We start from the raw sequence: 14398 nt of genomic DNA on the forward strand, positions 1-14398 counted from the left end.
CCTTAATAAAAACAATCTTCCGTGTAAGGTAATTTCGACTTCAGTTTCAATAATATCTTTTATGTCATTATCGTCAACCGATTTTTGTCCCACTGCTATCCAGCTGTATCCACAGTACCCTTAGTATGAGTTTTTACTTTTTTACAAAAATGACTGCTTTTGAATTTTCGCCCAGCGAACTGTTAATTCGTAAACAAATACGAAAACAGATATTTTTGTAAAAAAATAAAAACTCATACTAAGGGTACTGATGACCTGAAGCGGACGTCGGGTAACCGCTGGATTCAGACGGCTCAAGACCGGTCGGAGTGGCGCAGATTAGGGGAGGCCTATGTCCAACAGTGGACTTTTAAAGACTGATGGATGACACAGAATCCTAGTACGGGGCTATGTATAAAGCGTCTACATAACTATATTCGAGTCAAAACATACCCGAGCACATCATAGATGGCGTTATAATCGATGCTTTATTAACGTAAGTGAATTGTGGCGACAATCGATTCGCATTCGGCATTCAATTACGCTGCGGCCGGCGCTCGTATGCACGCTGAATTACAGCATTGGTGTTATGAGTCGCTTATATAGTACCTATTCACATTATATGGGGCTCTGGAGTAGGTATATTAGAGGAGGGTATCGTGGGATTTCAATATAGATAAAACATTAGATATTAAAAATTAATGTTTTCTTGTTAACTAATTATTTTTTGCTGTAACGGGTAAGGATGACATCGTAAGGAAACCTGAGAGATCTTTACAAAACAAAAAGTGTGTGAAGCCTTCCAATGTGTGTTTTGTTCAGCCAATTTTAAATGGAACACAGGTTTAGCTAACAATTTCATATAATGAAATCTAAAATAGCAAAATGTTGATGTTCAGACACGCAAGACTAATGTTGGTACTCGTAGCACCATATATCTTTTATGTGTATTTTACATAACGCATCTCATGTATTTCATTTGTTCTATATGGAGATGATTACAGATTTTTATATGTTGCTAGCTGACCCGGCAAACTTTGTACCGCCTCAAAATCTATTTATCAAATATATTTCATATAAAATATAGCCTATGTTACTCGTAGATAATGTAGCTTTCGAATGGTGAAAGAAATTTTAAAATCGGTCCAGTAGTTTTTGAGCCTTACAAGCATTATAATCAAACAAACAAAGTTTTCCTCTTTATAATATTAGTGTACACTAGCTGACCCGGCAAACGTTGTGTTGCCATATAAATAAAAAATTGTTAAGGGTGAACAACCCTTATCATTTAGGGGTATGAAAAATAGATAGTAGTCGATTCTCAGACCTATTGAATACGCATATAAAATTTGATGAAAATCGGTAAAGTCGTTTCGGAGGAGTACGGTAACTAACATTGTGACACGAGAATCTTATATACATAATAAGATTCTCGTGTCACAATGTTAGTGTTAGTTAGTAGCAACACAACGTTTACCGGGGCAGCTAGTGTTACTATCTACTACAGCTAGAGTTACTATACTAAATATCATCACAGTACATAATGAACATTATTACAGGACACACAATCGAAGGGTCTATTAGCAATTGGATTGTGGTGATTGGTTCGCAATGGGCCCGCGATTGCTCGACCGCCGATCAGCGCCGCTAATGGATGTTACGACGGACTGGGATGGAGGTGGAATGGGTAGCTACCCATATAGACGGAACTAGTTTTGATTTATTAATTAAACCATAAGTCAGACGTCATCTAGATTCTAGACGTCTAGGTGAGGTTGTAGGCAACCTTATAACACTATCTTTAAGTGACAGTGATAAAAGGTTAATATCTTTCTGTTATTTAAATATATTTAAATTTAAATATAAAACAGTATATAAATAACGCCAATTTTGAGCCATATCTACAAAGAGAAATGGTGTTTATGTGTGACAACTGTGCCAACTCAAATATGATAGAAGTCGTCCTTTCGATTTATTAAGAAAAACAATAGCATAATAGTATGTCTTCTGCCTACAACATACAAGAGAGAACAAAACCCCTTTATATGAACCCCTTTATATTGAAATCAAAAATTATTCTAACCATAAAATTTAATTGCATCACCACAAAATAAAAAGATTCTAGATTATATTTCACAAAATAATTACGAATACTTTTACATTACATTACATTACATTATTGAGAGTTGCTGAACACACTAAATGCCCAAAAAAAACGACTTGGGTTTTGAACACACACAAAGCGAAGTAAGTCTACAAATGTCATCCAAAATTTACCCTTAAACATCCAAATTTCTGATAACAAAGCCCAGGACTCATTCGGCAGCCCTACATTTAAACGTCACGTAGTAACATGTAAAGTTCCAAAGTAACATAAACACCGCCATTTTCCTCAACAAACGTTATTCATAATTGGAAGCGTGCTCCAAGCAAAACCATTCGTATTTGTTCTCTGATTATTTTAATGGCCGTTATAAATCGTGTAGAAATGTGAAATATAAACGAATGCTAATTAATACAAATTCGGTCGGAACCAGCAATTAACGACGCAGGAGGACGCACGCGATACTACACAAATGTTTGTTGAGCGACCTCACCGCTGGGTCAAGTATAATTCTTATGACACGCGGTTATAATTCCATAAAATGTGTAATAGAAGTAGCAATAACATGCAGTGCATAGTAAGTGGCTTCTGCTCTCACAAATGAATATATTTAATCAAGTCCACTAAGATTAGACTCCCTGAGGTCGGCCATAGATGTGACCTCTGAATTTGAACGCGTCGGGTAAGTATGTCTTCCTTACCTCACTCTTCAAACCAAAGCACAGCAGCGGCTTAAGCTGGTATATGTTACCGCGGTTTTGGGCTAATATAAGCATTTTGAAAAGTGCTATATAAATATGTTTTAATGCTAAGTTATACGAACAAAAAATATTTATTTTAACAAAAAAATTAGTTAAATAAACTTTTATTTCTATTTTAGGCATTTTGCCTATTATCTACTTTTTGTTTGAAAATAAGTTCTTGTGTAAGGGCTTTGGAATTCTAAAAAGGTTCTGGTAGTAACATATTTATTGGTTTAAAGTAAAATTTGGCATACATAGATAATAAGTTCATAAGGTTTCGAACAGAAGTTTTGAGTAGCGAAGCATTGGAGTAGCTGTATTTTTTTGATACAATCTTATGTGTCTTGGCATTTAATGGCAGGTGTAACTAAAATGTAAACTAAGCAGCCTCATGTACACTGTATAGTTGTTTGGTAGTGGTATAAAAAGTTTAAATGTTTTAATAATATGTACAAACTGATCCGTATATATATAAAAAATATTTGTATGATTGTAATAAACAAAAAGTGAAAAGAAATAAAAAATATTTTTAACAGTTAGTGCCTTATAAAAATTACAATTGTATTAAGATTTTAATTGTAAGTAGTAGTCATACTTATGTTTAATGATCATCATCATCAACCTATTACTGTCCCACTGCTGGGCACGGGTCTCCTCTCAGAATGAGAAGGATTAGGCCATAGTCCACCGCGCTGGCCAAGTGCGTATTGGTAGACTTCACATACCTTTAAGATTTTTTATAAATCTCTCAGGTATGCAGGTTTCCTCACGATGTTTTCCTTCACCGTTTAAGCAAGTGATAATTAATTTCTAATACGCACATAAATTTGAAAATCAGAGGTGCGTGCCTGGGATTTGAACCTCGGACCCCTCGATCGAGAGGCCGCGTTTCTTAACCACTAGGCTATCACTGCTATTAATGTTTAATGATAGTAAACCATTATACATTTTATTGTAGGTATGTACATTGTTCATGTAGTCAAACATTTTTGCAATTATTATGATGATTTTAAATTTTGATTATTTAAATGAACTGTTATTCTTTTAACAACTGTCGACTAGTTAATAAGACAGAACAGGCGTAGCATTAGAAAATAGAAATTAATTATCACTTGCTTAAACGGTGAAGGAAAACATCGTGAGGAAACCTGCATACCTGATGGATTTATAAAAAAAAAAAAATCTCCAAGGTATGTGAAGTCTACCAATACGCACATGGCCAGCGCGGAGGACTATGACCTAATCCTTCTCATTCTGAGAGGAGACCCGTGCCCAGCAGTGGGACAGTAATGGGTTGATGATGAGGCGTAGCATTGTAGTGCAGCTACGCAAAGTTCCATCACCTATAAACAATATTTTAACGGAGCGCGTAGCACCGCGTAGACGTTCGTAGACCTATCGTAGCAGGCTATTAGATGTCATAAAAGTTATTAAATATCCTTTCCTATTAAGAGATCAACATTTGGGCGTGATCTCTTCTATGAAATCAATTAAAAAGGCTTTACAGTTCTACCTGGCCTTGAAGTTTTCCTTATCGTAGATTCGTCCAACTATAAAAAATATGAATGATCAGGAATGAATTAATTATGAAGCCTTTACAAGATATTCAGAAATTATAGAGCAAATCCTTAAATACTTTTAATAATTTGATAATCAATCAAAATACGGTTATTTATTCCTAAAACAAATGTAATTTATCCTTGAATACATTATAAATAATTGAAAAATATGACCAAGATCGTTGTATAAACTTTTGCCTATTCGTTTAATATCTTACATACATACATACATACACACTTCATACATACACTAAAATACAATAACACGCTGTACATACATACATACATAGATTTTACATTACCATGTATAAAAATGGGTAACTTTAACTTAACCTTTATGAATACCTATCCAAAATGTATAGAGAACGTTATAGAACAAAAAAGTTGTGAAAAATGTCACAATAATAGAAAATTGAACAAACCATCTCATACAGAAAGTTCTTACTGTATTATTAAACAGAATAACAAAATAACAGAATGAAAAATTATTTAACCAGTAACGGTGTACGCACGGCCGCTGTAGATCTAAGATAACATTAGCCTAATTAATAATTTCACACAAATTAGAGCGAGCCGGCCTCGTTGCACGTTACCTTTTAATAGTTTTATGTCTTGAAATAAAAATACTTCAAGGTTGTGATAATCCATGGAGACAAGAGGTTAAATTAATATGAATGGAAACTGAGTGGACATTACTATGAATGAAACGACCGAAAGAAATAGATAAAAAATGATTTTATTGGTAATTTTAATAAATATTTAGGTATATTAAACTGATTTTCCTAACGTTTTTTTTATTTGGAAGTAGGTAGCTAATGAGTCTGTAGTCCACCGAATGCTAAGTTGTCACTGCCGCTCATGGATATCTATAACTAACTTCACTTACAGCAGGAGATCTGCTAAATGCTATATACAACTAAGGCCGTAAGGCCACTTACATGTAAATTGAAGTCACCAAAACACAAAAATGCTTTACGATAAATATAAATGACGCAATGGTACCTCCTCGGTCGAACTCTTCCGATTCTACATAAAGAAAATGAAGAACATAAATTGTAATTTTCTGTAACTCTTTTGCCCCGCTGCCCATAAGTCTCTTCTTACAACTGAAGCTTAGATATTACTCAACAAATACGGATTGTTAGATTTAACAAGGGTAGTTATGAGGAGTTCCACCCCATTACTCAAAGATCTAATCATCAGACTATACCCATGCTAAGGTAAGAAAGTACCGTAAAGTACAAATTGGTCTGGAAACACTTGAATTTTTCAAGTTTATATGAAATTAGGTTTTCCTGATCTACCAGGAAAACTGTCAAATCTCTAATGTATTTTATATTAAGATGTTCCTTGTAAGATTTGCTTTCAGATAACTAAAACGCACACAACGGCATACACGTTTGCATAAAACATAGCGATCGTATACCGAACCTCCTTTTTTGAAGTCGGTTAAAAAAGAAATTAAGACCTATGCAAAAAAATGGATAGGTATAAAAATAACTTTAGAATTTATCATCTCTTACTATCAATGATATGTTATCTCACATGCCAATATAAAATACAATCAGTTATATAAATAAACTACTTAGTAATAAATATTACAGCTACAATATACTTCACATGCAACTACGCAATACTTCTAGCAATCACTCTTATTTATCTGTGGTTGCCATCTACAGCTGCCATCTTGTTTTGTAAAAAATAAACGATACGTAATGGCGGTTAATAAAAACATATATGTTTTGTGCCTATTTAATCGAAGATGTTTTGAAATATTTTCTTTGATTTTGTATTGGTACTATAATTTATGGTAAATACCTTATGAAAATAAAAAAGCTGTTTAATAAATTTTTAGAGATATTCTTGAAACAAATTCCTTTTATGTATTTTTTTAATTCTTAAAATAAATTAAATCATAAACTTTGAATACCTACGATACCTGGCTATTACATTAAATATTATCGACGGTAATAAAAAATATTGAAACCTTAAAATCACAATATTGAGATTTTGTATACATAACTACTGTCATTCGCGGTAATCTATTTAATATATTATCACCCTTCACTTTATGTATTTCTATTTGTAAAATGATTTGAATAAAAATAATTGGCTATCTATAATATCTATTAAAATGAATATTCTTTCTAATAAAAATATTCAAACTATTGAATATTGAATTTAAGAATTCTACTAAAACATAGATGTCGTTTTAATATTATTGAACTTCAATATTATTGAATAACCCGAAAAAATCTTATACCTACAAATATGCCTTAACTTATGCGTTCTCATACAAACAAAATACAAGAACACACACAAAAATACTTATTCTCAAACTGAAATTAATTTAAAGCCGTCGGCGGCTATCCCTAGTATATAGTCACTGCACTTCATTTTACCAACTTATTTTACATTACAACACATCAAACACAACATTAGAAAGATACATTTATTAAACAGATTGCTATCGCAAATATTACAGAACAAATCAATGTACCTTCTGATTTCCCAATAGATCGATTGTGTATTAACTCGTTAATGTATCGATAATGATTTAGTTTCTCAACCGGGTCGGATGACGGGCGTTTCCGGTCGGAGAGTCGCACGGCATTCTGAGGTCAAGTTAGTTCTTTTAATATAACTTATGTACCGAATATGATACAATGTTTAGCAATTATATATTTCTTAAAGTATAGGCACGGTTGAAAGATTGAAAATAAATGATGATGATTATTATTTTCTTATATATAAAATTCTTGTGTCACTATGTTAGTTACTATACTCCTCCGAAACGGCTTTACCGATTTTCAACAAATTTTATATGCATATTCAGTAGGTCTGAGAATCGGCTACTATCTATTTTTCATACCCCTAAGTGATAAGGGTTGTTCACCCTTAACATTTTTTTATTTATATGGCAACACAACGTTTGCCGGGTCAGCTCGTTTAATGTAATTTTCTAAAAGGGAAGTGAAGAATCCAACGGTGCCTCGTATGTTAAAATCCGTCAAGCCTTTTGGGCTGTAAAGCGTGCCAAGGAATTACAACAAGAACATACACTTGACATACATACATACATACATACGCACATACGTACAAACTCTCGAAAAATATTAACTGGTAGTAATAGTCGGGTAGAAGGAGTAGGTAGGAGTAGTCGGGTAGAAAGAAATATAAATGAAGTGGATACGTAAAGTTTGGATAGGCTCAAAAATCGACGATAACTTCAACGGTAAGGCAAAGGTCTTGTTTGTACATTTGAATTTCAGTGTATGTCATGTTTGAGAAAACATTTTATTGATGTCTCTTTTTAACTTTGTAGAAAATTAATTTTAAAATTGAACATCAATCATCTTTGAGGTTTTCGTTTTTAATGCGATTTATATTGCAATACCGAGTAACCACCAAATTACTAACAGTCATGTTTATTATATGAAAGATATGTATTGTACCTATCTGCTAAAACAAATATTGCGAAATTCCAAATGATAAATTTTGATAATGAAACATAATTTCTCTTCTAGATTTTCTTAGAACTGAGGTAATGTAGTGCCAAAATAAATGAATTATTCACTATTTTACGCAGTTTACAAAAATGTTGATGTTAGTAAGATATTATTGTTGACTTAAAATATACACAAAAGTTAAGCCTAACTTTAAAATATACAGAGACGTACATTTATTTAAGAAATATTAAATACAAATCAACAAAACATGAAAAAAGACAAATAATTAAAGTAAACATAAACTAAAATTTTAAATTAAAATATAAATAATAATAAAATTAAACTTATAAAATAAAAACGTCGTCCAAAATTCTTTCTTGCGGCATAGTGCCCAGAACGCTGGCAGCGTTTCCTCGCTATACAGCGAGGCTAATTTTTTGTGCGAAATAACTTTAAAATTGTAAATGTAATATCCATTCATATTTTAGAATAATCTAAATCTAAAAACACCTACCTTATTAAATATTAAGATTGACTAATTTAACTTTGTAGGTACTTATTAAATCTCCTATTTTATTTTTTCAGACCAGGAGTAAATGTGATTAAATTTAAACTAAAACACCTATACAGATATTATGAAACTAAAACAGGTACAAAACATTTAATTTCAGCCTCTGATTTAAGGGGCGGTATAAAATAAGTGTCTGTAATTTTAAATTTGAAAAACTTGGTTTAATATTTATTATAACTTGATATTCGCATTTTAGTAAGGACGCTTAATTGTCCTCTATAAATGATCCAAGACGGTACGTTAGCAAATCAAGCCGTAAAAGACATGTCAGTTAGTAAACCCGTATCTGACAATAGAACGTTTTGCGAATGTTCATGAATAAAGTATTTTGTTTACTTATTTCTCACTTACTTACCTAATAATGGTGATGATAAAATTAGTGACCAAATCAGCCTCATTCTATTTTGTATTTTTTCATTGCAATACTCTAGAGTTACCCGCATAGACATAGGTATAATCTTTACATAATTATTTATTTACTACATAAGCTGTGCTTCCGGTCTACGCCGTAGAACCGTGGACTCTAAGCTAATAGTCATATACTGATCTTGGATTAAATTCCTTTTTTTTTAAGAATATAGAAGTAGCAGACGAGCATGCAGTCCACCTGATGGTAAGCAGCTACTGCCGCCTATGGACATCTGTAATCAATCCTATAGGATTAGATATTCCTACCCAAGGTCGGCCATAGATGCGCCGCTACCCCTGAGGACTAAGCTGAAACACTTCGTAAAACTATTTCTCCCTTACCACGCAAGCTAATAGTAATCAGTATTTTTACTGATTTAGCTAAAAATTGAGGAAATTAATATAATTAGAGAAGTATGTATGGAGGCCATTGATTGGTAATTGGTGTTCACCGACATTTAGCACTTAGCAAGCCGAGGGTAGTGGCCGTACGGCAGATAGTGGTATGAAAAACCAGCGGCGGAATGTAAAAGGATCCTGAAGAATATCTGCTGTAAAATGGTAACTGCGTTCATAGACACGGCATCTAGAACTAAGTCATAAAGTGGAGACCGTAGAAAATTTGGATGAGACTGTAGGTATAGATAGAGACATTTTTGAAAAATAAAAAAAATCGCTACCAAATTACGTTTGGACAAACAACCTCGAAACTTCTGATTTCCATAACTTGTAGCAACAGCTTTATCTTAGTTTCAATTGCGATTTAGGTGTATATGAAATAATAATCTCAGTCCTCGGAGGGGCCAAACGGCTTAAGTAAAGCGTGCGTTCTATATTGAGTTGGTCCATGGGCTGCAGGAACTACTTACCATGCCTCTTCACAAAACTTATAATGGAAACCCACTCCGTCGGCGATAAATAAAGTTATTTGTGAATAGAAAATCTTTACATTGATATCTAAATTATTATTATTCAAAGTTAATTAGATATTTCCGTTTTTAAACAACCACTATATAAATAAATAATTAATCACTTTTTATTTATTGTATTTGTATGTACATAATAATATTATTTCTTTATTTGTTTATATTTAATTGTTAAAATATCACTTAGGGCTTGATAAAATTAAATCAACATTAAAAGTTATCCTGAACAATTTGTTTCAACGTGTAACCCGTGCAACGCGAATGTTATCTATCTTTTTTCTTTTTAATAAAAAACATAATGAAAATAGAATATGAAAATTGTTTTAAGATGTTTCTACAATCCTTATTATACAGATTGTCCTAAAGTTTTGAATATAAGTGAACTATTAACAGTTGAATAAAGCATTGTTTCAGATTGGCACTGGCTCCATTAGTAGCTGATTATTTGTTGTATATCACCAAACTCAAACACTCAAACATTTTCAATGACAAATGGAATCGTGTTTGGATAATCAAAATGTAATCTCCTGTTTTGGACGCATGGATACTTTATGACATTTTGGTACTTTAGTGAACAATGACAGTCTAATGAAGTTTTCGGTAGAATATATTGCATATAAACAGTTAGAACTTTACCAGCACTTTCGACGGCACCCGGCGACACGGGAACAGCGTCACACTCCCGTTCCCTCTCGTCTCTCCTCTGTTCGAACTCACTCTGCACTCTGCCCACCTGCCGGCCCGCGTTCAGTCCTAGGATAGCGTCTATCGTGTGCCGTGGGCCCTGACTCACACCGGCCACTTGGGTCAACCCTAACCGCGACTTCACAGCGTCAAAACTTTGATTCAGATGCATCTGTTGCGCATGGAAGAACATCCCCATTCTGTTCAACGTCTCTAAGTTCTGTTGGTGCTGCGACAGCGATATGGACTGGTCGGTCACATTTATCGAGGAGGTCGAGTTCGGACTACTCATCTGCGATCGCGGACTGTTGGTCTCAGATCGGTCCGGCGTCTGAGAGCCATAATACCGATCCTCAGGCACGTCCATCTCACTCGAGCGCGCGAGCGTCACTAACTCCCGCGTTCCGGGCCTCGCTCGAGGTTACGAATGGGGCGGAGCTTGCTCGAGGGGGGGCAAAATTGCCCATTGAAAGTGCGAATTTGGGGTCGCGAAGTGATTTTGTTTGGCAAGGCGCAAGAAGCAGCGTATTAGCATTTTCCCCTCGGAGTTCCTTACGGTATTGAGGCGCTCAATAGTGTTTTTTACCTCTGATTGGGCCGATTGTGCGAGGTGTTAGAGTTGATCGCGCTCTTTGAGCCGCGCTCGACTTGTTAGTGTTTAGTTGGGTTCACTTCAAAGAGTTTTATTAAGACGTTAAGGTAACAATGCCAATTTGGTCGGAACTTTATTGTCTTGTATTGTTTCTACAGGCTTTGCATTTTCTTGGTGTTTATCTAGTTTTAGATCATGAAGTAATCAGAATCATCGTAAACCTTTGAATAGGAATAATACTTCAACAAAATACAAGTGAATTCATAGTATCTTAAATAGGTAAGCATATGCATATACCTATTATAATACTAAAGCATTCATTAATCATCACTCCATTCAAATTGTTTTTCAATTAATCAGTTCGCAGTCAATTAGGTGCATACGTTTGTGTGAGCGAGTCCAGAGAGCAAACAGCACATTGCTTGTTAACACACGAATTTAACCAAATCGGTTAACCGGTGACCAAACAATAACAGCTTTTCCGACTGACCGCTTGAACGAATCTTTTAACGGGAAAAACTGATCTATTTCAATCAAAACAAAACTCTAACTTACTTAGCTACAATCGAAAATCAATCAACAATTAACAGGCGCTTACATCCTATCATTCCCGATTAACCTTCCGTCAATAGTACTGTTGTCTCCTTCTGCATGAATCTATTTCTTTCGCACTCATCTCAAAGTAGCGACGGTTGCTAGGGGGCGGGGCGTGTGACGTCACGCGGTGATCGACCAATGGCGTACCGAGTTGTTTTTTTCTTTTGGCGCGAATTCTTTTGTGGACGGGTTTCTTTTGTGAAGCGGCGGAGGGTTAGCGACGTGTTGGCTCCGGGCTTTGTCCTTAACTACTTAAATGGCTTGACGCCTTAGTAGCAATGTAGTCCAGTTATTCTTTCCCTAACTTTATGTTCGGCTAATGTAGGTTATGTCTATTAAACTTCATGATTTTATTTCGAATAGAATAATTAGGTAAACTTGTTTGGTGGTACGATAAAGTCTGTAATGAAATGTAATGATTATAAATTAATCTGATAAAGTTTACAAGATATGCCGGACTCCTACCGGCTAAAACCCCACGGTGTTCCTCTGAACGCTCTTTGTCGGGACCACGGATACGCTAATAGCACTCGTCCGCGGTATTACTTTGTTGGCCTATTGGTACAAATTGATACGTTTCATTTTCTTATTTAGGTACCTACCATAACTAAGTAAAACTTTTACTTAAAACGTTTGTGGTCAGTTACCTACTTAGTAGGTAAGCAAAAAATGTATGTGAGACACTTGTTAGATCTGAACAAAGATACTCCTAATTACTACTACCTAAATTCGGACTGCAGTGGAGATAATGACTACCAATTGTATATTTTTAGGAATATGAGTTAATTTTGTATAGGCCTACGGAGGTAGTTACAAGAGCTGCACTGTTATCACAAGACCGAATTAGGTGTGACGATGATTTTTTGAACATCAAATCACAAAGAACCTGCCATATTTTATCTTTTTCGCCTGTTTGAGCTGAAGATAGGGTATCAAGAAGCAGCTCGTCAGATCATCCACAGAGGCTTACCAGAGCATGAACTTCTGAAACGAAGAAAACGACGAATAAGAAGACCTTTTAGTGCAAAATAAAACACACTAACAGTGCGCGAGCAAACCCGCTAACAAAGCACAGTGGCAGCAATCATGCGCCACTTACAGCGATGCAACTCATTAGCGGGATTGCACTGTAAATATTTAACACAGAAACAATTGCCGCGGCTCTTCCCCTGATTGGGCGCACGCTAACCGTTCCGAACGCGTTTCCATTGTGGCATGACGGACGATGTTTGTGACGCTACGGGAATTACCGCGGGAAGGCTTTGACTTGAATCTCCTTTCGAAGGTGGTAGAACCCTTTGTGGTTCGACTCCGGCGGCACCACCGCCACACCTATTTCTACCTAATAACAACAGTGTTAGGCGCTGCTGTGTTCCGGTTTGAAGGGTGTGGTAAGGGAGACAGACTTTTCCGAGGCGTTCCAGCTTAGTCCTCAGGGGTAGCGGCGCATCTGTAACCGACCTTAGCTGGGAATATCTAATCCTATCTGGGGTTGATTGCAGATGTCCATGGGCGGCAGTAGCCACTTACCATCAGGTGGACTGTATGCTCGTCTGCTACTCCTATATTATAAAAAAAAAAAAAAAAAAAAAAATTACAGATATTCAAAATGTCGTGTCAGATAAAAGTACATTTTTGTATACAATATTTTGACAGCCTTGGTCGCGTCATGGAAGATATAAATACATACACATTGTACTTATTTCTCTAAGTACCTACCTACGCAATTTTGTGTAAATGCAAGATAAAAGGCCTATTTTTTCTTTATTTCTTTTGAGATTATTGACAACATAACGTTAAATATTTTAATAAATATTGAACCCTACGTACCTACCTAGTGGAAAGGGAACAACTTGCACTGGGTCTATTTTACGAATAATAGTTTTCTTACTTAAAAATATTAGAAAGGCTTTATCTTGTTCCGGATAATCTACGAAACAGCTGAACGGAATTTGCCGGAACTTTTTCTGCCATAGTTAGCTGTTTTTTCTTACAAAAAAAAAAATAATTATATTCACTTTACCAAATTGTATTAATCAAAGATCAAAATTTAACAATTTATTATCATGAATTCGATCTTTGGTAGACAAAACATTGAACAGATTGTCTATTAAGGACGTAATTTTTTAAACGCAGTAGTAATGTGAGATAACGTTACAAATAAACAGTGGAAACACACCGAACGTGTTTTAATTGCGCGTTCCGTTACGTTTTTAAAGCAATTTAATTTATTGCGGCAATCGGCGTAAAGTTTCAATTTTCATTTTGATCGTTTATCACCGATGGCAGATCGTGGGGCGATTGTGTTGTGAATGCCACTTCTATTGAAATCATCACTTCAAATCAATTTATGGTTATTAAAAAGTAATAATGACACGTGTTTTATTGTTTTACTTTAGACACTTTTTGTTTATTACTTTTATTAAGTAGTCAGGGCTATTAATAATATTTTTTATAATACTTAACTCTTACCGTGAGATATGAGAAAATGATCATAGATAAAGGAGAGTTTTTTTGAAAATAAATACATATGTGGTACGAGCTTTTGCCCGCGGCTTCGCTCGCGTATCGAAGTAATATTTTCATCCCCTATTTTATCCCCTTGGGGGTAGAATTGATCAAAATCCTTTCTTAGCTGATGCTTACGTCATAACATCTACCTGCATGCCAAATTTCAGCCCGATCCGTCCAGTGGTTTGGGCTGTGCGTTGATAGATCACTACGTCAGTCAGTCACCTTTGAGTTATATATATTTAGATGCATTTTTAGCTCCTAATAAATATCTA

At 34.9% G+C, this 14398-nt stretch overlaps 1 protein-coding gene across 1 annotated transcript in view; it reads right to left on the reverse strand.

Annotated features, from left to right (window-relative positions):
• The window catches only part of LOC140755155 (retina and anterior neural fold homeobox protein 2), a 57634-nt gene extending 46844 nt beyond the window's left edge, over positions 1-10790 (reverse strand). The window contains exon 1 of the mRNA XM_073090364.1: positions 10376-10790. Coding sequence (XP_072946465.1) covers positions 10376-10790 — 415 coding nt within the window. The remainder of the gene's footprint in view (positions 1-10375) is intronic.
• Between the last annotated feature and the right edge of the window lie 3608 nt (positions 10791-14398).

Source organism: Epargyreus clarus, unplaced genomic scaffold, assembly GCF_041222505.1.
Source record: "Epargyreus clarus isolate Ecla_fem2 unplaced genomic scaffold, WU_Ecla_fem_2.2 ptg000032l, whole genome shotgun sequence".
Taxonomy (NCBI): Eukaryota; Metazoa; Arthropoda; class Insecta; order Lepidoptera; family Hesperiidae; genus Epargyreus; species Epargyreus clarus.